General features: G+C 42.3%; 1 protein-coding gene across 33 annotated transcripts in view; it reads right to left on the bottom strand.

Annotated features, from left to right (window-relative positions):
• Positions 1–21,011, bottom strand: part of RIMS1 (regulating synaptic membrane exocytosis 1) — a 540,636-nt gene that overhangs the window by 264,599 nt on the left and 255,026 nt on the right. For 21 of the 33 annotated variants that reach the window (XM_069726596.1, XM_069726604.1, XM_069726589.1 and 18 more), the window contains 4 exons: positions 19,263–19,393; positions 17,475–17,646; positions 8,181–8,334; positions 8,012–8,083 (listed from right to left, as the gene is read on the bottom strand). In XM_069726596.1, the coding sequence (XP_069582697.1) occupies positions 8,012–8,083; positions 8,181–8,334; positions 17,475–17,646; positions 19,263–19,393 (529 nt within the window). The remainder of the gene's footprint in view (positions 1–8,011; positions 8,084–8,180; positions 8,335–17,474; positions 17,647–19,262; positions 19,394–21,011) is intronic. The other 12 variants (XM_069726603.1, XM_069726584.1, XM_069726577.1 and 9 more) reach the window with 1 other exon arrangement.

The following is a 21,011-nucleotide window of genomic DNA, read 5'->3' on the forward strand; positions in this document are numbered from 1 at the left end:
GCCAACACCGAACAATGAAGTTCAGAGATAAGTTTATTAGTCCACCTATCAGGGACGAACAGTTTCTCTGCTGGACAACGATCAGGTTTATTCGCCTGAAATTTTTGCAGCACCCGCCGCAAATCAGGGGAGATGGCAGACACAATGACTCCTTCCTTGAGGATACCCGCTGGCTCAGATAAACCCGGAGAGTCGGGCACAAAACTCCTAGACAGAGCATCCGCCTTCACATTTTTAGAGCCCGGAAGGTACGAAATCACAAAGTCGAAGCGGGCAAAAAATAACGACCAACGGGCCTGTCTAGGATTCAAGCGCTTGGCAGACTCGAGATAAGTCAAGTTCTTATGATCAGTCAATACCACCACGCGATGCTTAGCTCCTTCAAGCCAATGACGCCACTCCTCGAATGCCCACTTCATGGCCAGCAACTCTCGATTGCCCACATCATAATTACGCTCAGCGGGCGAAAACTTCCTGGAAAAGAAAGCACATGGTTTCATCACTGAGCAATCAGAACCTCTCTGTGACAAAACCGCCCCTGCTCCAATCTCAGAAGCATCAACCTCGACCTGGAACGGAAGAGAAACATCTGGCTGACACAACACAGAGGCAGAACAAAAACGACGCTTCAACTCCTGAAAAGCTTCCACAGCAGCAGAAGACCAATTAACCAAATCAGCACCCTTCTTGGTCAAATCGGTCAATGGTTTGGCAATGCTAGAAAAATTACAGATGAAGCGACGATAAAAATTAGCAAAGCCCAGGAACTTTTGCAGACTTTTCAGAGATGTCGGCTGAATCCAATCCTGGATGGCTTGGACCTTAACTGGATCCATCTCGATAGTAGAAGGGGTAAAGATGAACCCCAAAAATGAAACTTTCTGCACACCGAAGAGACACTTTGATCCCTTCACAAACAAAGAGTTAGCACGCAGGACCTGAAAAACCATTCTGACCTGCTTCACATGAGACTCCCAATCATCTGAGAAGATCAAAATGTCATCCAAGTAAACAATCAGGAATTTATCCAGATACTCACGGAAGATGTCATGCATAAAAGACTGAAACACAGATGGAGCATTGGCAAGTCCGAACGGCATCACTAGATACTCAAAATGACCCTCGGGCGTATTGAATGCAGTTTTCCATTCATCTCCTTGCCTGATTCTCACCAGATTATACGCACCACGAAGATCTATCTTAGTGAACCAACTAGCCCCCTTAATCCGAGCAAACAAGTCAGATAACAATGGCAAGGGATACTGAAATTTAACAGTGATCTTATTAAGAAGGCGGTAATCAATACACGGTCTCAGCGAACCATCCTTCTTGGCTACAAAGAAGAACCCTGCTCCCAGTGGTGATGACGATGGGCGAATATGTCCCTTCTCCAGGGATTCCTTCACATAACTGCGCATAGCGGCGTGTTCGGGCACGGATAAATTAAATAATCGACCTTTAGGGAATTTACTACCAGGAATCAAATTGATAGCACAATCACAATCCCTATGCGGAGGTAGAGCATCGGACTTGGGCTCTTCAAATACATCCTGATAATCAGACAAGAACTCTGGGACCTCAGAAGGGGTGGATGACGAAATCGAAAAAAATGGAACATCACCATGTACCCCCTGACAACCCCAGCTGGATACCGACATGGAATTCCAATCCAATACTGGATTATGGGTTTGTAGCCATGGCAACCCCAACACGACCACATCATGCAGATTATGCAACACCAGAAAGCGAATAACTTCCTGATGTGCAGGAGCCATGCACATGGTCAGCTGGGCCCAGTATTGAGGTTTATTCTTGGCCAAAGGTGTAGCATCAATTCCTCTCAATGGAATAGGACACCGCAAAGGCTCCAAGAAAAACCCACAACGTTTAGCATAATCCAAATCCATCAGATTCAGGGCAGTGCCCGAATCCACAAACGCCATGACAGAAAACGACGACAAAGAGCATATCAAGGTAATGGACAGAAGGAATTTGGACTGTACAGTACCAATGACGGCAGACCTAGCGGACCGCTTAGTGCGCTTAGGACAATCAGAAATAGCACGAGTGGAATCACCACAGTAGAAACACAGACCATTCAGACGTCTGTATTCCTGCCGTTCAACTCTAGTCATAGTCCTATCGCACTGCATAGGCTCAGGTTTAACCTCAGGCAGTACCGCCAAATGGTGCACAGATTTACGCTCGCGCAAGCGTCGACCGATCTGAATGGCCAAAGACAAAGACTCATTCAAACCAGCAGGCATAGGAAATCCCACCATGACATCCTTAAGAGCCTCAGAGAGACCCTTTCTGAACAAAGCTGCCAGCGCAGATTCATTCCACTGAGTACTGACCATTTCCTAAATTTCTGACAATATACTTCTATATCATCCTGACCCTGGCACAAAGCCAGCAAATTTTTCTCAGCCTGATCCACTGAATTAGGCTCATCGTACAGCAATCCGAGCGCCAGGAAAAACGCATCGACACTACTCAATGCAGGGTCTCCTGGCGCAAGAGAAAATGCCCAGTCTTGAGGGTCGCCGCGCAAAAAAGAAATAATAATCAAAACCTGTTGAATAGGATTACCAGAAGAATGAGGTTTCAAGGCCAGAAATAGCTTACAATTATTTTTGAAACTTAGAAACTTAGTTCTATCTCCAAAAAACAAATCAGGAATAGGAATTCTTGGTTCTAACATAGATTTCTGATCAATAGTATCTTGAATTTTTTGTACATTTATAACGAGATTATCCATTGAAGAGCACAGACCCTGAATATCCATGTCCACACCTGTGTCCAGAATCACCCAAATGTCTAGGGGAAAAAAAAAAAAAGTGAACACAGAGCAGAAGAAAAAAAAAAAAAATGATGTCAGAACTTTTTCTTTCCCTCTATTGAGAATCATTAGTTAGGCTCCTTGTACTGTTATGTTTGCTAATGACAGGTGTTATGAAGGCAATCCAGAAACACAGTGTGCTTAGCGATCAGAGCGCACACAGTGATCTGACAAATACCCAAAAATACAAGAACGAGCTCTGAGACGTGGAAACTCTGTAGACTGCACACCTGATCCTATCCTAAACACAACTAAAAGCGGCTGTGGATTGCGCCTAACAACTACCTAGGCAACTCGGCACAGCCTAAGAAACTAGCTAGCCTGAAGATAGAAAAAAAAGGCCTGACTTGCCCCAGAGAAATTCCCCTAAGGAAAAGGCAGCCCCCCACATATGACTGTGAGTAAGATGAAAAGACAAAAACGTAGGGATGAAATAGATTCAGCAAAGTGGGGCCCGATATTCTAGGACAGAGCGAGGACAGTAAAGCGAACTTTGCAGTCTACAAAAAACCCTAAAGCAAAACCACGCAAAGGGGGCAAAAAAAAACCACCGTGCCGAACTAACGGCACGGCGGTACACCCTTTGCGTCTCAGAGCTTCCAGCAAAACAAAAGACAAGCTGGACAGAAAAAAAGCAACAAAAAAGCAAAAAGCACTTAGCTATACAGAGCAGCAGGTCACAGGAACAATCAGGAGAAGCTCAGATCCAACACTGAAACATTGACAAGGAGCAAGGATAGCAGCATCAGGCGGAGTTAAGTAATGAAGCAGTTAACGAGCTCACCAGAACACCTGAGGGAGGAAGCTCAGAAGCTGCAGTACCACTTGTGACCACAGGAGTGAATTCAGCCACAGAATTCACAACACCACTCCTTGCTGTTCTCCTCCACTGAACAAAGCTGTGCCGCCTGTTTACTACGGTTGCCAATTTTGAACTGCATTTCGACTACTTACTGATTTGGGCCTACTCTCTGTGTCAGCCTCTCATTCCAGTTGTCCTCCACTGCAATGCCCCCTGGTTATTCCTGTGTTACCAATTTTGAACTGCATTTAGCCAACTTTATTCTTTGGGCCTATATCTGTGTTTCCTCCTCATCCTGCCCATTGCCCAGCCAGTGATAGATGAGTCTGCTGGTACATTGACCCATAACGCAACATTCCCCGTGCACGCTACACAACAACATTGTGACCCTGCTGAAAGTCAGGTTGCTCTTCCCGCATACCATACCACCTTACACGGGGACAAAGAGGAAGGTGCAGATGAAAGTGCAGGTTCCTTCATCAGGTGGGGGGAGGAATACTAGTTGGCGACGTCACTGGCACAGGGCCTCTCATAGTACGCAAAAGTGTTGCTGCCGGTGGGAGGCGCCCCCGCCGTGCAAACACACCGCTGTACTTTGAGGGGCCCTGTGCCAGTGCCAATGCCAACGAGTGGGCCCCCCCTGCTTGCTCAGGTTCACAGCACTTGCAAAGTTGAAATACTTACCTCTCCCTGCTCCACTGCCGTGACGTGGTCCAGATTTCCTGGGTCCACTAATTACTTGAACCAGCCCTACCCACCACAACTTTAGCCAAATGACCCCCAATTTCAAATGCCTTCCAATTATTATAAGGTAAATTACGCTTGACAAGCTTCATTAAGAAGAATGGATGGTTTTGACATTAAAATGGGCACTCTAGGTGTTTTCCTGGCCCCCACTCACTGCCGACTATGCTGCCCCATTGACTTGCATTGGGTTTCGTGTTTCGGTCGATCCCGACTTTACGTCATAATCGGCCGATTTCACTCGACCCGACTTTTGAGATAGTCGGGTTTCGCGAAACCCGGCTCGACTCTAAAAAGGTCAAGGTCGCTCAACTCTAGTGTTTAAGTCTCCTCATACTAGCATGCCACACCTGGCTTGTTACTCTCAACATGGAGGAATCTTACCCCATAGATCTCAAAATATAAGACAGAAGGAAATGATATTCGGGAAAATTATATACATGTGTATGAGACAACGGACAAATCTATAGATCAGTCGCCAAAAACCACGGTAGGAGTAGTTAATAAGACGCTGAGCGTTGATCCTGAAAATCCTGTTCAAGATCTTTCAGGATCAACAGTGGTCATATACTACTTCTACACTGGTTTTTGGTGATTTACCTGTAGATTTGTCTCATAACCATGTATATATCTTTCCCGAATATCATTTTCTTCTAAATACCATGCTGTCATTTTTTCTTATCTTTTGTAATTCTTATTTACTATTTTATTTGATGTACCGTAATTTTTTCTAAGTTTTATTTTTTGTAGCTTAAGATACTTCTACAGTAGAGTGTATGTTTGAAAAAGGTTGATGCAAGACCGAAACGTCACGTACTGTACACACTTTTTCGACCACATAATAAAATTCTCATCTGATTTCACCATAATTCTCATTTGAGTGCCAGATTCTTTTAAATTTATGCACCCTGGATACACACAAACCTCACATCCAGCCTTTAATACTGGGAGGAAGACTCCCACAAGAGAAAAATCTGATACTGGAATCAGTCCTCAAATGGCATATCAGAAGCTCTGAAAATAGGGACACCTTCTGCTACCGATAAAGTATATTCATCCAGGACTCTTAAAATCCCGCTCTATAGGCAAGAAGAGCTTCCTTGTTCTAGAGATTAATACAAATTGATATCAATTTGCAATTTGTACAAATGATTAACACCCTAAATCGGGGGTTCCCAACTCCAGGCCTCGAGGGCCGCCAACAGTGCAGGTTTTCAGGATTTCCTTAGTATTGCATCGGTGGTAATGTGATCATCTGCACAGGTGATGATTCCAACCCCTGTGCAATACTAAGGAAATCCTGAAAACCTGCACTGTTGGCGGCCCTCGAGGCCTGGAGTTGGGGACCACTGCCCTAAATTGTAAAGATAACCATGCTTTATGAATAGGTCAAGTTCTCTCACTGTGATAGATCATCCTTTGTCATTTGTAGTCTTGAAATCTTTGGACATCTTTGAATGTTTTAATACATTGTATGTATCATTTTCTTATTTGGCTTTTCTTTGAGACTCTTTAAACCTTTATCTGCACCTTGCATGTATTAGAATACATTGCAAGCCCCATTTAGTATTATCCCGACAGCCAAATCCTTTTGGGTTCGGCCTCCAGCCCTTTACTCTGTTGTTCTGAAAACTCAGGTAAGCACCAATGTGACTTGATTATATTTGATTTGATGACATTCGAACTTAGATGAGCTTTCAGGAGAAGAGATAGTCGGGCTGGAGTATGACAGGGAGCAGAATGGATTCAGAGTACCGATGTATTTTGCTAGGAGATGCTTGTCATTTTAGTTGAGAGAAAGCGGCTATCTCCATATTTGACACTCCTGCCATCTTTGCTCGGTGATTCCTCCTCTTCTTCAAAAATAATCCTTTTTTTTTTCTTTTCCGTCTACATAGCCATGTGAGGGCTTGTTTTACGTGGGATGAGTTTTCGTTTTGAATGAAACCATCAATTTTACCATATAAAGTACTGAGAATTTGAAAACAAATTCAAGATGAGATGCAGTGGTAAAAAAAACAAAATTTTGCCATTGTTTTTTGCATTTTTTTTATTTTTTTTTGTTGTTCAATGTTCAGTAAAAATTATCCGACATCATAATTTTTCAGGTCACTTCAATTAGGGCTACACCAAACAGGCTTAAAAGTGTTGTGACCTTCGTAAAAAAATATTCTGGTTTGTGCCACTAACTTTTTTTTATTTTTCTGCGAATGGAGCTATATGAGGGCTTTGTTTTGATAGTTTGTTATTGGATTTTTTCTCAGCGGTGTGGTGAAACTTTCTTGATTTCTTTGATTTTTCTTTCTATTTTTTACAACATTTCTCATACAGATTAAACAAGTTTAGCATTTTGTGGAGGCGACAATGCCAAATATACTCTTTTGAATGTTTTAATTTCTTTATTCTAAACTGGGTAAAAGAGGTACTTTGAATTTCTAAGTATTTTATTTATTTATTGTTTTAAAGTAGCATTTTTAAGTATTGTATTCATAGTTCTAAACATGTTCTCCTATACATGCCAACCATCTCAACAGCTGCCCACGGTTTAGGGGGGAACCAATGGGTGCAAATAACAATGCTGGGCAGGATTGTGCTGTTTAAATGCTGCTGTCAGTGATTAACAGCGGCATTTAATGGATTAATAGAGTTCCGAACTACTCCACTCGCTCCCGTTAGAAGCAGATGCCCGCCCTGAGCCCACTACACAAACTTGCACCAGCTCGATGATGTAATAGTACGTTAAAGGGCAGGAAAGGATTAATTAGAATTAGATCTCACCTACCCATTATATTTGTAGGCTAAACCCATTAAAGCCATGCCTGTTAGTGTATGTTCCCACTTAATGAGGTCACCTGTCTGCTGGCAAATGGGCTCACAAAATTTGCTCAAGCAGAACCTCAATTTTAGAAGTCTAGGCCCTAGCGTGTTCAAAGAGTATGTGAGTATAATAGATGCAAAATACAGATAAAATGGATGAAAATTGTTATGAAACCCATTGCAGAATAAATTAGAAACATGCAAAGGTGTCCATAGCCTTTAAAATTAAGTCCCAAACAATTTTCTAGCATTTACATGAATACAGGAGAAGCTATAGAGAATTTTGGGATTGGTTTGAAAGCCATAGCTGTAAGCATTAGTGTGGTGCCATGAGAAAATTTCCAGTTCCTAATTACATCCTACTGTTATTGCAAATTATAGACTGGCAGCCATGCATCATGCACTGTTAACACTTTCGTGCAGCAGCGGATTCATGAGAACTACAGACTAGTTAGTCCAACAAGCAGAACAAATAAAACAGATAGTACGCATCTATGCATCTTAAACAACAATGTCATGGTGTTCACGCTGTAGAAACAATGTTGCATTTATTAGCTCAGAGCATTGTGAAGTAAAATGATTAGTAACCCCATGGTTTACCAGTTTGATCAGAAATAAAAGCTTTGGAAATGATTTCAAGTGCGCGGTTGGTTGCAGAAAAGGGTAATTAAATGATGTTCTTTATTCATTAGATTAGTCTCCACAATACACTGAATCTCCAAAATGAACATCCTACTGGAATCTGGATTAGTGAAAAAGAAGCAGAAAACAAAGAGAAGATGGGACCATGCCTTTTACCAACGCACCTGGAGGCACAACTCCAATACCATCATCAACATCAAAATCTGAGAAGTCACTATCAATGATTCGCTGAGATCCTGTACAACAGCAAACCATAGGTGGTCATTTCATGGAGCACAGAGGGATACGCACACAGTGATAAGCAGACATAATGCTGACGCACAGGGTACTTACTTTGTAATTTTTTGCTAGAACTTTCTCCATGTACATGTCTCCTTGGCATGAAAGGTGATGGCTGAGGCAGAGGTAGTGAAGACTCATCATGCGTTTGCAGTTTATACCAGTGAGGTTCATCATCTAATAGTGCAGTCTCTAGCTCTATGAGAATCTGAGAAGAAAGTTACACCATGAGAAGAGAAGCCAAAAAGCCTTTCGGGGATCATGAGTAATGAACACCATGGAGACTTCAACCTGAGCAGTCTACGTAACATCTGGTAATGGACTCACAATGCCTCTGACAGACACATGCAGACTTTATCTATCTAAGCCAGTTTGTTGTCAGTCGCTAATTTATAATGCAAGATGAGTTAAAACAACAAAGAACGATATAAGGATGCAACAGTCATAGCAATACTTAAAGGATTTGCCCACCTGTGGGGACAAGTTATTTTATAGTTAAATGCATGTATTAGGGGATAAAAATAATTTTGAAGTAGGGTTTCATTATAAGTTTTGCAATCTTTGTCTTTAACAGGCTCTTTGTTTCATGGCAGAATTTACCTTGATGTGGTTTACAATCAAGCCCGGCGTTATGCGTGTGTGCCTTGAGCCTGTGCTTTGTGGTCGGTTTCTCTATCCACTGAGCCATAGCAGTTACACGTTTTCTCTAGGTGTTTATTGATTGTTATCTTTGCTTTAGTCTTTTTGGAGTGACAGGTGTTTTTGTTAAATCATTTGTCTGCCCAATCACTTTTCAGGAAGGGCTATATATACTGTCCCCCTGCTGGTATTTCCTGCTGGTGATATTCTCATTTGGATGTCCAGCCATACTGCCGTTGTTTATGCTAGTCAGTGAAAGACCAACTAAGGTTTATCTCTGATCTCTGATTATGCTTTTCACCCTGCACTTATCTTCTGTTTTTTTTGTTTAGGAAGAAGGTGGCATACTCTTTAGCAGTACATACCTTATCTTCTTAACTTGTATTTCGTGGTTTGTTTTAACGCACTCTGGGACCTCTTTCTACCTTCCCTTCTGTAGGTAAATCACACTCTGCCATGCCCTCCGGTTCCTTAGGAGGAATGTGAGGGACTCAATGGCCTTTCAGGTACCATAGGTCTGAGCTGCTATAGTTTAGTCTGTTAGGCCTATTCTAGCCAATGTAGGTACTAGTGATGAGTGAGTATACTTGTTACTCGAGATTTCCCGAGCACACTCGGGGGTCCTCCGAGTATTTTTTAGTGCTCGGAGATTTAGTTTTCATTGCCGAAGCTGAATGATTTACATCTGTTAGCCAGCATAAGTACATGTGGGGTTGCCTGGTTGCTAGAGAATGCCCACATGTAATCAAGCTGGCTAACAGATGTAAATCATTCAGCTGAGGTGATGAAAACTAAATCTCCAAGCACTAAAAAATACTCGGAGGTCACCCGAGCGTGCTCGAGAAATCTCGAGTAACAAGTATATTCGCTCATCACTAGTAGGCACCACTAGGGACTGCGGAGTCAAAATCTTTAGTCTGTACAAGAAACAGCTGGCTCAGTTGCGGTTTCTAGTGTTTTACCAATTTTCCCAAAAGTGTCGTTACACAATCATAACACTCAAACTGCTCCACAGGAGAACAGTTGAATACCTTGGTAGGCCCCTGTGTGGGAGTAAGCCATTTTCCATTATCATGACCAGTAGCTGGCCCAATACATTTGAATACCTATGTACAGACAAAAGCAGCATGTCATCATTCAGCCAACCAACTACTAACTTTATTACATAGCAGCACAGGTAAATTTGTGAAAGAGGGCAATGTATTATTCGTATGTAGATGAACAGTGGGCCCCCAGAATCAATGTTACTGAATTGCCCTTGCCACCATAGTCTATAGCAGGAGTGGGGAACCTCAGACCCCAGGGCCCTCGATGACCTTTTATCAGGCCCCCGAGCAGATTGTCAGGGACCGCATTCTTGGGCAGGGAGCTGCATTTTGATTGCCACAAGCTCATTAATTTCTTCTTGCTCTGTTAGCACACACAAGCAGTGTTCACTACTGAACACTGAAGGGGATGCAATGAAAGATTACGTCCTGAAACCAGTGCCAGTCAGGATGTACTTTGTGGGCAGAGTTTGTACAGCCTGTGAAGGATGGTATAAATATCCAAATGGCCCTTCGTAGTAAAAAGATTCCCCACCCCTGGTCTATAGTAACAAATCAGCTGAGATGAGGTCAGAAAAAGATAAATAACAGCTACAAACTTCAGGCTAGATAGTCTGACTGTTGAATTCTCCATTAACTTATTGTGCAGTAGACAATCTATACAAGGCAAACAGTGCAAAAATTTTAATGAAGCTTGACTGCAAAAATTATTTTACAAAAAAATAATGTTAATTATAAATTTAATATATTCAGAAATGTCAAATTAGAGGACTTTGATGTCACCTAATATCACGTAGAAGATTATGATGGCTTTTTAGTCCTTGTCCTTTTTGTCTTACCAAAACTTTTGTCATGGTTTCACATCTGACCGTGGCCTAGGGATGCTGTCAGTGACAGCTCAGCCGCCCTATGGGACCTGCGGTGTGCTGGACTGTCAGTTTTATGAGTGACAGTCCAGTCATCCAATCTGATCCTGGGGTGTGCAGGGCTATCAGTGTTTTGACTGAACAGCAGAGCTGTCAATCTGGTTTATCCTGCTGGCATTTCCTCAGGTGCCTCCCATCCTCCAATGATTTGCAGGGTATTTAACTGGCTTGCTGTGTGCAGCAAATTGTCAGTTGTAGATTTGCTTTAGTTAGGTGTGTTTGCTTGCTCTCTCTCTTTTGTTGTGACTACTCTTTTGAATTATCCCATCTGCTTTTGAAGCACTCTGACTTCAGTTATCTGACCCAAGACCTGGCCTCTTACTATCTGTTTTTTGTACCCTTCTGGCATTTGACCGTTGACTGGCCACTCCTTTGTTTCACACCATTGTACTACGAGATCTCCTGGTATCTGACCTCGGACCTTCTGTCTACCCTGTCTCAGTGACTCAGCATCACATTACAACTGACCGTATATATATATTTTATTTTTTTTTGTTCACCAGTATGGATTTTGTTCACACGCTCTGCGGTCAGGTGGTGAACTTGACCTAAATGATGCAAGATCTGACTGAGGAATACCAGAGTCTGGGATCATCACAGTTCCAGTTGCAGGGTCAGATAATTAGCCTTATGAAATCTCCCCGTAGCCTTTCACTGCTAGCAGAGAATGTGATGTCTGTCCCCTATGAGAGAGAGGGAGAACATAGAGAGAAAGGGAAAACAGCCAGTTTTGAGTATTCAGGGAGAGTTGTAAACTACTCTTTATCCCATGACCCTGGTCTTTAGGAGATGAGTCCAAGTGGGTAGGAATAGTTAAGTCTCTATTGCGAGGGGGTCCCCAGACTTGGGCATTTTCTTTTTCTTCACAAGCCCAGAAAGGTCTTCAGTTGATGTCTTTTTTGATGTCTTATGGGTAAATCTATGAAAAACCGAAACAGAATCAAGGCCACTGAGGCTAGGATCATGAACCTGACATGGGGAGCTGCACCTCTGAAAACTACTTTACTGAATTCTGACAGTGGTCCACTGAGGTTCAGTGGAATGATGCAGTCCTTAGGTGCCAACTTCACAGAGGTGTGACTGAATCACTGAAAGACACCCTGGATCTGCATGATCCCCTTTGTTATTTGTTGGAAGCCATTATAAAGGCTGTACTGGTGAACTGCCGAATTTGTGATAGGCTTGGTGAGCAGCGGGATGTCTTGTATTCTCCCCTGGAGCAGACCCGTTTTCTTGCAGTAGGTCCAATGGAGGTTGGGGCTGCCGGTTTTCATGCCTTGGAGAAAGAACGCAGACAGGATCTTGCAATCTGTTTCTACTGTGGTCTCGTAGGACATTTTTTAAAGGACTGTTCAGCTCGTCCTTAAGCAAATAAGCAGTCGGGAAAACGTCTAAGTCTGGGTGATAATCGAGAATGTCACCTAGACTTCCAGGTACCCTTTTTCTCCTCAGATAAAGTAGCACTTAAGACGGTTTTGTCTTTCAAGAACCAGGTATTGCCAGCATTGGCTTTCATTGACTGTAGGTCTGCTGCTAACTTTATTGATTGTGAACTGGTTCAGAAATTAGGATTAGGGAAAGTTAGTCTGGCAAAACCCATTACATTTTTGGTGTTTTACAAAACATCTATACTTCAGAACTGTGTCAACTTTATAAAGGTGGAATTCACGCTTCAAATAGGAGCACTTCACTCAGTATCCATATCCTTTTTTTTCTTGGATACCTACCTGCTGGGGTGATATTGGGGCTTCCATGGTTGCTCATTCACAATCATTATTGATTGATTGGTGTAAGAAAGAAATTGTTAAGTGGGGCCTCAAATGTCATATGAGCATCTACCGTAGTACCTGAAAGACTTCAGAGATGTATTCTTGGAAAAAAAAAGCAGAGATATTACCTCCCCATCATCCTTATGACTGTCCTATTGATCTTATCCCTGGCGATAAATTACCAAAAGCCCGTCTTTATAATTTATCTCGACCAGAATGTAATGCCATGAAAATTTATGTGAATGAAAGTTTACAGAAGGATCATAGCCGTCCCTCCTCCTCCCCTGTGGGTGCTGTATTTTTCTTTGTAAAAAAAAAAAAAAAAAAAAAACGGGGTCTTCGTTCTTGCCTCGATTTCCAAGAACTTAATAAGATCATGGTTAAGAACACATACACACTTCGACTCATCCCCGACCTTTATAAGCTTACTGGGGCTTAATGTTTTTCTAAACTGTACCTTAGAGAGGCGTAAAATTTGATAGGCATCCAGAAAGGTGATGAGTTGAAGACAGTGTTTTTAATGTCAGAGGGTCTATTTGAAAATCTTGTTATGCCTTGTAGGTCAACCAATGCACCAGCAGTGTTTCAAAACTTTATGAATGATGTATTCTCTGATTGCATTGGGAGATTTGTTGCTATTTACTTTGAATATATTTTAATTTTCTCTTTTGATTTGGATTGTCATCATGAACTTTTCCGTGTTGTTTTACAAAGATTGAAGGAAAATTATTTGTTTGCAAAAAACTGAGAAATGTATTTTTTCTGTTCAGGTTTCCTTTCTGTGATACATTTTGTCGGCTGATTGCTTTAAAATGGATCCTGGGAAGGTGCAAGCCATGATAGACTGGGATCAACCTAGTGATCTAAAAACGTTGCAACCTTTCTAGGATTTGCTAACTATTATAGGAAATTCATTAAGGGCTTTGCTCAGATTGTTAAACGTCTTACTGACCTCATATGTAAGGGGGCAGACCTCAAGGTTTATTCAAAGGATGCTATTGGGGCTTTTGAAAAATTAAAGTATTTTATGTCTGCTCCTGTTCAAATCCAACCCAATCTTCAGGAAACATTAATTGTGGAGATGGATGCTTCAGAGTTTGGGGTAGGGGCTGTGTTATCTCAGGTTGCCAAATCTTTGACTAATTTGTGGCCATGTGTATTTTACTAGAAGACATATTCATCTGCTGAAAGAAATTATGATCTCGTGAATTGTGAGTTACTCGCTGTTAAATTAGCTTTTGAAGAATGGAGGCATTTTTTGGAGGTTCATCAAATCCCTGTGGTCACTGACCATAAAAATTTAGCCTACATTGAAATAGCTAAACTGCTAATGCCTAGACAGGCCAGATGGTCCTAATTTTTCTTTAGGTTCAAGTTCTCCATCACATCCCCTGAGGAAGCCGACGCAAAACACACGTTGGGGCTAGTGGCGTGGCATCATTCATAGCTGACTATGTGTTAAGAGCACATAGGCTGTCATTGTTCTCATCAGCACGAGTCCTATTTACACCGAATGATGTGTTGCCAAAAACGATAATCTTTTGTGCAGCACAAAAGTTAATTTCACCTGATGAACGAGCATCGTAAAATGAGCAATTTTAGGAACACTTTTTCACAATGGAATGGAATGGAATGTAAAAACACCAAATGCTCTGGATGAAGAAAAACAAAGAACCGATGAGACATCTTCATTGAGGACATCAGATGTGTAAGATTTGGGGGTGGAGAAAAAACACTAATCGAGATAAATAATGAATGACCAATTTAAAGTCTACAGGACAAAGAACAATACTGCCATCAGGGGTATACGTAAAGACTAGTGATGAGCGAGTGTACTCGTTGCTCGGGTTTTCCCGAGCACGCTCGGGTGACCTCCGAGTGTTTTTTAGTGCTCGTAGATTGTTTTCATGGCGGCAGATGAATGATTTACAGCTAGTAGCCAGTCTAAGTACATGTGGGGGTGGCCTCAGGGCCGGCTCCAGGTTTTCGAGGGCCCTTGGCGAAAGAGTCTCAGTGGGCCCCCCCCTTTAACACATACCCCGATTTATGATGCACAGATACGGCAGAGAAATGTATAGTACAATGCCAGATTTCACTTCTTACATGAGTGACAGCTATTGTAAATTCTGCAGTGTATATATACAGGAGGAAAGGTGCTGTGCAGTGTATATATACAGGAGAGGTGCTTTTCTGTTTTGAGTTTTTCTATGAAACAAAGACTTTTCTACATAAACAACGTTGTTTGGTTTTGCGGCCCCAACAGATCTGTGCTACAAAGTAACAGGCGGCTCGGGCATTAATGAGGGACCTGATGCTGAATCCTTACCACAAACCCTAATGACCCAATTAGTGCCTCGTCATTAGAAGCTCATTAAACGCCTCCCTGTCCCGGGCAGTCATGTACAGTATGGGGGGATCCTGCAGCCCACCCCCTGACTGCTCCATACCATACACTGCCCTCTGTCGCGCTCACTATTACCCTGTGCATTTCTCCGTCATCGTTACCCCATGTTACACTTGTCACCCCCCACTACAGAGTAGCAGGGCAGCCAATGTCACCCCCTCCCGGACCCTAATGGCAGCAGGAAATGTCTGCTCCTCTATTGGGTTGGAACCTGATTTAATCAAGGAATAATGTGGATTTGTTGCCGGTGGCTGCAGGGGAAGGGTTAAGTGATGCCATGTCCTTGGTGGGAGCAGTGGCAGCTGCTGGGACCTGGACAGAGACAACCAATGTTGCTGTGCCTGCACAGTGTGATGTGGAGGAGAGAAACTGAGACGCAGAAATCACCCACATGCCAGCACTGGGCAGAGTCCCTCCAGTCACCAGCCTGGGGCCACGGGGCCCCAATGTACAGCCCACAGCTCAGTTTTATCCATGGCAGCAGCTCCCCTTCCTCCTGGCATCTGGTTAACCCCATTTATGCGGGTCGGATTGTTATCTTTAAGGTTTAGCAATAACCTTCATACAGATGGGAAGGGGTTAAGCTTCTTCCTATCCCACTGGTGCAGGTTTGGTGCAGCATGCATGTATTCTGGGTGAGCTGGGCGGCTACAGGCTGCACCCCACCAGCTGCTCCAGACATCACCCACATTTTTAGGCAGCGGAGACAGACAGCAGCAGACTGAGCCACAACTTCAACCACTGCTGGATACCATAACACTCACTGGGGCACGGGTAGGACGGAGCTCCTCGGAATCTGCCTGATAAGTTCAGCTCAGCACTGCAGCCACCCAGGGGGGAGAGCAGAGAACGTGCTCTCTCCGCCCACAAACAGTCACACTGGCTGCCTTCTCTTAACCCCTATGTGTGCCTGCCTGGCTGCACTGACTGAGTGAGAAGATGCTTGTGTCAGAGCTGGCACATAGGGGTTAAGAGAACGCAGCCAGCAGTGACATTGTGGGCGGAGAGAGCATGTTATCTCCTGCTCTGCTCTCCCAGCTGTAAGTGGGCCCCCCTCTCTCCCCAGGGCCCCGGCATTTGCCCGGAGTGCCGGGTGCTGACGCCGGCCCTGGGTGGCCTGGTTGCTAGGGAATCCCCACATGTAATCAAGCAGGCTAATAGCTGTAAATCATTCAACTGCCAGGAAGAAAACTAAATCTCCGAGCAGTCATAAATACTCGGAGGACACCCGAGCAATGAGGACACTCGCTCATCACTAGTAAAGATATATAAAGGCTAAGTTAGTAGAAACCTAAGATACTAAACAATCAAATCATAAATGAGCAAACATTGAATAAATGACTGATGTTCCCAATCTAGTGTCCTCGCTAATAGACATTGTCCAGATACACTGTAATCCAATAGAGACATTAAACTCATGGAGAAAATCTAATATAGACAAAAACACAGTTCTTGTTCAGTATATGATCATTATTTGGCTGTAGTAACTAACTGTACTCTGTATTCATTCAATCAATCATTTAATTATTAAAACCAGAAGAGTTTAGGCTTTTTACATTTGGACACTTAGTGAAAATAACTTCCAGCAATGTTTCAGATCAATGAATGGTTTTATTTTTTAATTAGATTGTATTGACTCGGGTTTCTGATCTATGTGTATTAATAAATTGGTTTCTGCATGATGCCATATTTATTAGATATACAGTAGCAGTAACGTCTGCTGACTACAAGAACACAAATGATCTCCAGCTTTCCTAGCTGAAACACACCCTGCAGTATCTGCTCACATCAGACATATCCATAGGCCTCTATGCTCCTAATTTCTGCCATACTGATGATAAATGTGGTAGTCTATGACCGCAAATTATTAGTTGTGTATGCCCCTGAACGACTGAAAACTTTATGACAGTAAATTGCTCAAAATGGAAATCTGCAGCTCGTTTCTTCTATAGGCATAAAATTCTGTCCTTTTAGCGTTAGGCCATGTTCCCACGTGGGAAAATGCTGCTGTTTTTTAGGTTTCATTTTTCACCATGTTTTCCATGGGTTTCCTTACCAAAATATGCATTAGCAGTCTGCTCTGTTAATTGTGTTTTGTTTTGCCTTTTTTATGTGTTTCCCTTTTTTGGATGCGTTTTGTTGCGGATTTGACACAACTCTTTGTAATGATATTTATTTTTTAGTGCAAAAATGCAGCGACACGGCGCTTAAAAATGCAATTGAAACCTTAAATGCATTTTTGAGGTATTCCAAATAAGTTTAAAGTTAAAAACACACATAGGCTATGTGCACACAGTCTTTTTACAGGGGTTTCAGAGCAGAACTTCCAAGTGTTGGAGGAATTTTGCATTTTTGAAGAGGATCTGGAGAGTTTCCACTCAGTTTCTGCACCAAAAAAACCCTATGTGCACACAGCCACAAAAAGCCCAATTCCACAGAGTCTTAAAACACATGAAATCACATCCAATGAAATCACAATTGTTAAAAGCAGTGAATTTTGCGCACAAAAAAGCTGCTTTTATACTACGCAGGAGCCTGTTTCTTTAATGAACTGAAAGGAATACCTCTCCAAGGAATTCGCTTTCCTCTTCTTGCACTCTTGGCTGATCCCATACAGTTATTTCTAACATTCGCTCCCTAAAATTTTTCCGATGCACATGGGAGTAAACAAATGTTTGGTTCCATTTTGGTTCGGAGCTTTTCTTCACTGTTTTGGTCCTCCGCTTACTTTTATCGCTGCCGAAAAATAAGAGCACAGTTACTCTCTGCCATCTAGTGGCAATTCAAAGGATGGCGAACTGGTGTTTACTGTTTATGTCATATCATTTAGGAATATTGCATTTTTTTGTTAAAGGTGTTGTCTCCTTTCAGTAATGTTTTTTCCTATAAGCTCTATTAGTAGTAAAAAAACAACCTGTTTAGTTACCTGGCAAAGTCCAGCGCTTAGTCTCTGCCGCTGTTTTAGCATCTGCAGCACTTTCAGAATGTCACGTTGCCAGCGTGGCAAGCAATCAGTGAGCGCAGCGCATATGAGTAGCTCTAAATCAATAGAACCATTGAGCTCTGTTATTGGCTATGGATGTGACGTCAGTGCTGCAGAAAAGAACAGACACCGGGAGGAGCGGCTGAGACTCAGAACTAGACCCGAGGAGGGGGAGAAATGCCAAGGAAGTTTTTTCGCTACTAACAGACTTCTAGGAAGAAAATTTCTGAAAGCGGACAACCCCTTCAATCTCTGAGATAACAATTGTCTTCATAAAGGTTATCTCCAGATTATTATGTTATTATAAACATCTACATAAAAAAGAAAATACATAAATAACAAAAAAAATTAATCATATAGCACTATTGATGGGCGAGCCCGAACAGTAAAGTTCAGCGTCCATACAAAACACCTACTGTTTGGGCACAGATCCCGAACACGGACTTCTCCAGGAACTCCGTATTACTGTTCAGGTTCAGCACAATGAACATCCGGTGTTTCCCATGCTGTCACCAGCATGGCTGCGTGAGAAACACCAGTGGTTCTGATTGGCGGTCAGATCATTACCGCCGGTCAGAGTGGCAGCAGCTGTGACCAGTGGTAAAATGTGTACCTCCGGTCACAGAGGCATTGGCTGATGAGACAGTACTACTCCCATCAGTCTATGCCTGCTGCAAGTGGCGGCTGATGGGAGCATTCATCAACCGTCGCCTGTGCTATAAATAAATAAATAAATATTAAAAAACAGTGTGGGTTCCCCCCTATCTATTTTTGATAATTAGCATGGCAAAAGTGACAGCTGGAGACTAGAACCCTTCAGCTGTCAGCTTTATCATGGCTGGTTATCAAGACTACAGGGGTCCCCGCGCCGTTTTTATTTTAATTATTGAAATTAATAATTTAAAAAAACGGCATGGGGTCCCCCCACTTTTGACAACCAGCCAAGCTTAAGCACACGGCTGGGGGCTGGTATTCTCAGGTTGGTAAGGGGCCATGGAGATTGGTCACCCTGACTAAAAATAACAGCCCACAGCCACCCCCAAGAAGATGCACCTATTAGATGCGCCACTTCTGGCGCTTTGCTTGACTCTTCCCACCAGATGACTGCGTGGGAACCACAGCTCTCCGACCGCCGGTTATAATGTTACTGCCGATCAGAGACAGTGTTTGCCGTGCTGTCATGCAGATGACAGAGTGGCAAACAACGGATGTTCGGATCCCTCATCCATCTAAATGAGGTCCGGATTGGGGTATTATTCTGGTACCCGAACCAATCTTTTTTTTTAAATGTACAACCAAACCCGCTTGATCCGAACATCCAAGGGTTCGGCCATAACTATATAGCAACAATATCTGGGCAGCACTTTACCTTCTATCCGGAAGAAAATACATTTTTACATAGGGATTCCTGGGGCGTCCATCTGGCCTCGGTGGGAGATCTATTGCTTGTAGCACAGTGACTATTAGATGATGTTCTACTTTATCATACAATAATTTTACCTACAGCAAATGAAATAGAATTAGTACCAGTGTAATAACAGTACCCTAATTACCGTATATGCACAGTGTTCCATTAGACTGAACACCGATCTTCCATCATGCATAAAACTGTTCTACTAATAGTGCTTTCCACAATCAGATGCCAAAATTCAGTTTTTATAAAGCATGTTTCCCAATGTAAAAAGAGATCTAATTGGTTGCAATGGGCAAGAAATTGTCCTTATTATACCAATATCTCCACCTCCAGCAATGTCTCATCTGCAATATAGTAATCTAAAGTGCATGGGAAAGACAGTTTAAAAAGAATTGAAATTGTAAGGTCATATTCACATTTTGTGGTACAAGTGGCACAAAGAGGAATTGTCACGATTCCTCCTGAGTGTCTGGACGCAGTAAATGAAAGTTCAGCCGTCAAATCTAGGAATGGTGTGTACTGAGCTGTCAGTATCTGAAGTGACAGCTTAGCCACCCATTCAGGACCAAGGTGTGCTGGGGCTTCATCCATGTGTCTATTGTCCAGAGTAATTACCTGGTTATATCAGCTCTCTGCCTTTAATTGCTGCCAATTGTAGGTTTTGCTAATGAGGTGTGTGATGGCTCTATGATCCTTGTCTGGTATTCTGATCTTTGTTGCTTGACCTTGGATTTACCTTGACCATTCATTCGTTTCCTGACTACACCTTTGTCTCATCCCTTTGTCTATGACGTACTCTATTGGCTTTTGACCTCGGACCTCTTGACTACCCAGCCTCACAGCTTATTTGTGAGTAGCAACTAGCGTCACAGGAATCACATCTATCATTATAAGTAGCTTTCAACCTTTGGAGACTGGATAATTTTTCATTACCATCTCTCCTTTTTCCTTGTGCCAGAACTTTATTTTCTCATCACATTTCATTTTTTTCTGAATTGACATTCATTATATGGAATTAATATTTTTAAGTTTTATTATTTTGTGCAATTATGAGGCAATACGAAATATGTTACTTTTTAATATTTATATTTTGCTATGTACATTTGGGGTAAAAAACAGATAATTTAAAGTTTTTAAAAGTGTTTTTTTTTATGTTTTTCACATTTTTTATTAAATCCATACCCAGTAAATACAGTGCTTCTCTTTTCTCTGCTCTATGTAGAAACAGGAAGTCTCTTACCTTGCATTTATCATTCCCTCTTCAACTCCTGACCCAGAGCAATTGTAACCTCACAGTGCTATATAATAGGATGAATGCAATATATTAAGAGGATAAAAACTTTGATGGGAGGAGTGCTTCTTTAACAGCAGCATTTAAGAAAATAGAGCTAGTGCTAGCCCTGATCATCAGTTATTCTCTAGAGCTGGCTATATAATACAGCCAGCACTCATGATGTAAAGAGTGGACTCAGCTCCTGAGACCGCATCATGTAGTGATTGCACACAACAGTGGAATATGTCTGGTGGCTGTTGCTAAGGGGTGAAAATGATTTCTAATAAACAAACCGAAAGCTTGGAAAGTCGGGCTTATTTAGCTAAGAAAAAAAATGTCTCAAATGAGATCTCATTTATACGTATAAATGCATGTGTGGTCAGTAAAAAGGACTGGTGCATGACTTATTCCTTCCAAAGACCATACTAAGG

The sequence above is a fragment of the Ranitomeya imitator genome, chromosome 5 (genome assembly GCF_032444005.1).
Source record: "Ranitomeya imitator isolate aRanImi1 chromosome 5, aRanImi1.pri, whole genome shotgun sequence".
Taxonomy (NCBI): Eukaryota; Metazoa; Chordata; class Amphibia; order Anura; family Dendrobatidae; genus Ranitomeya; species Ranitomeya imitator.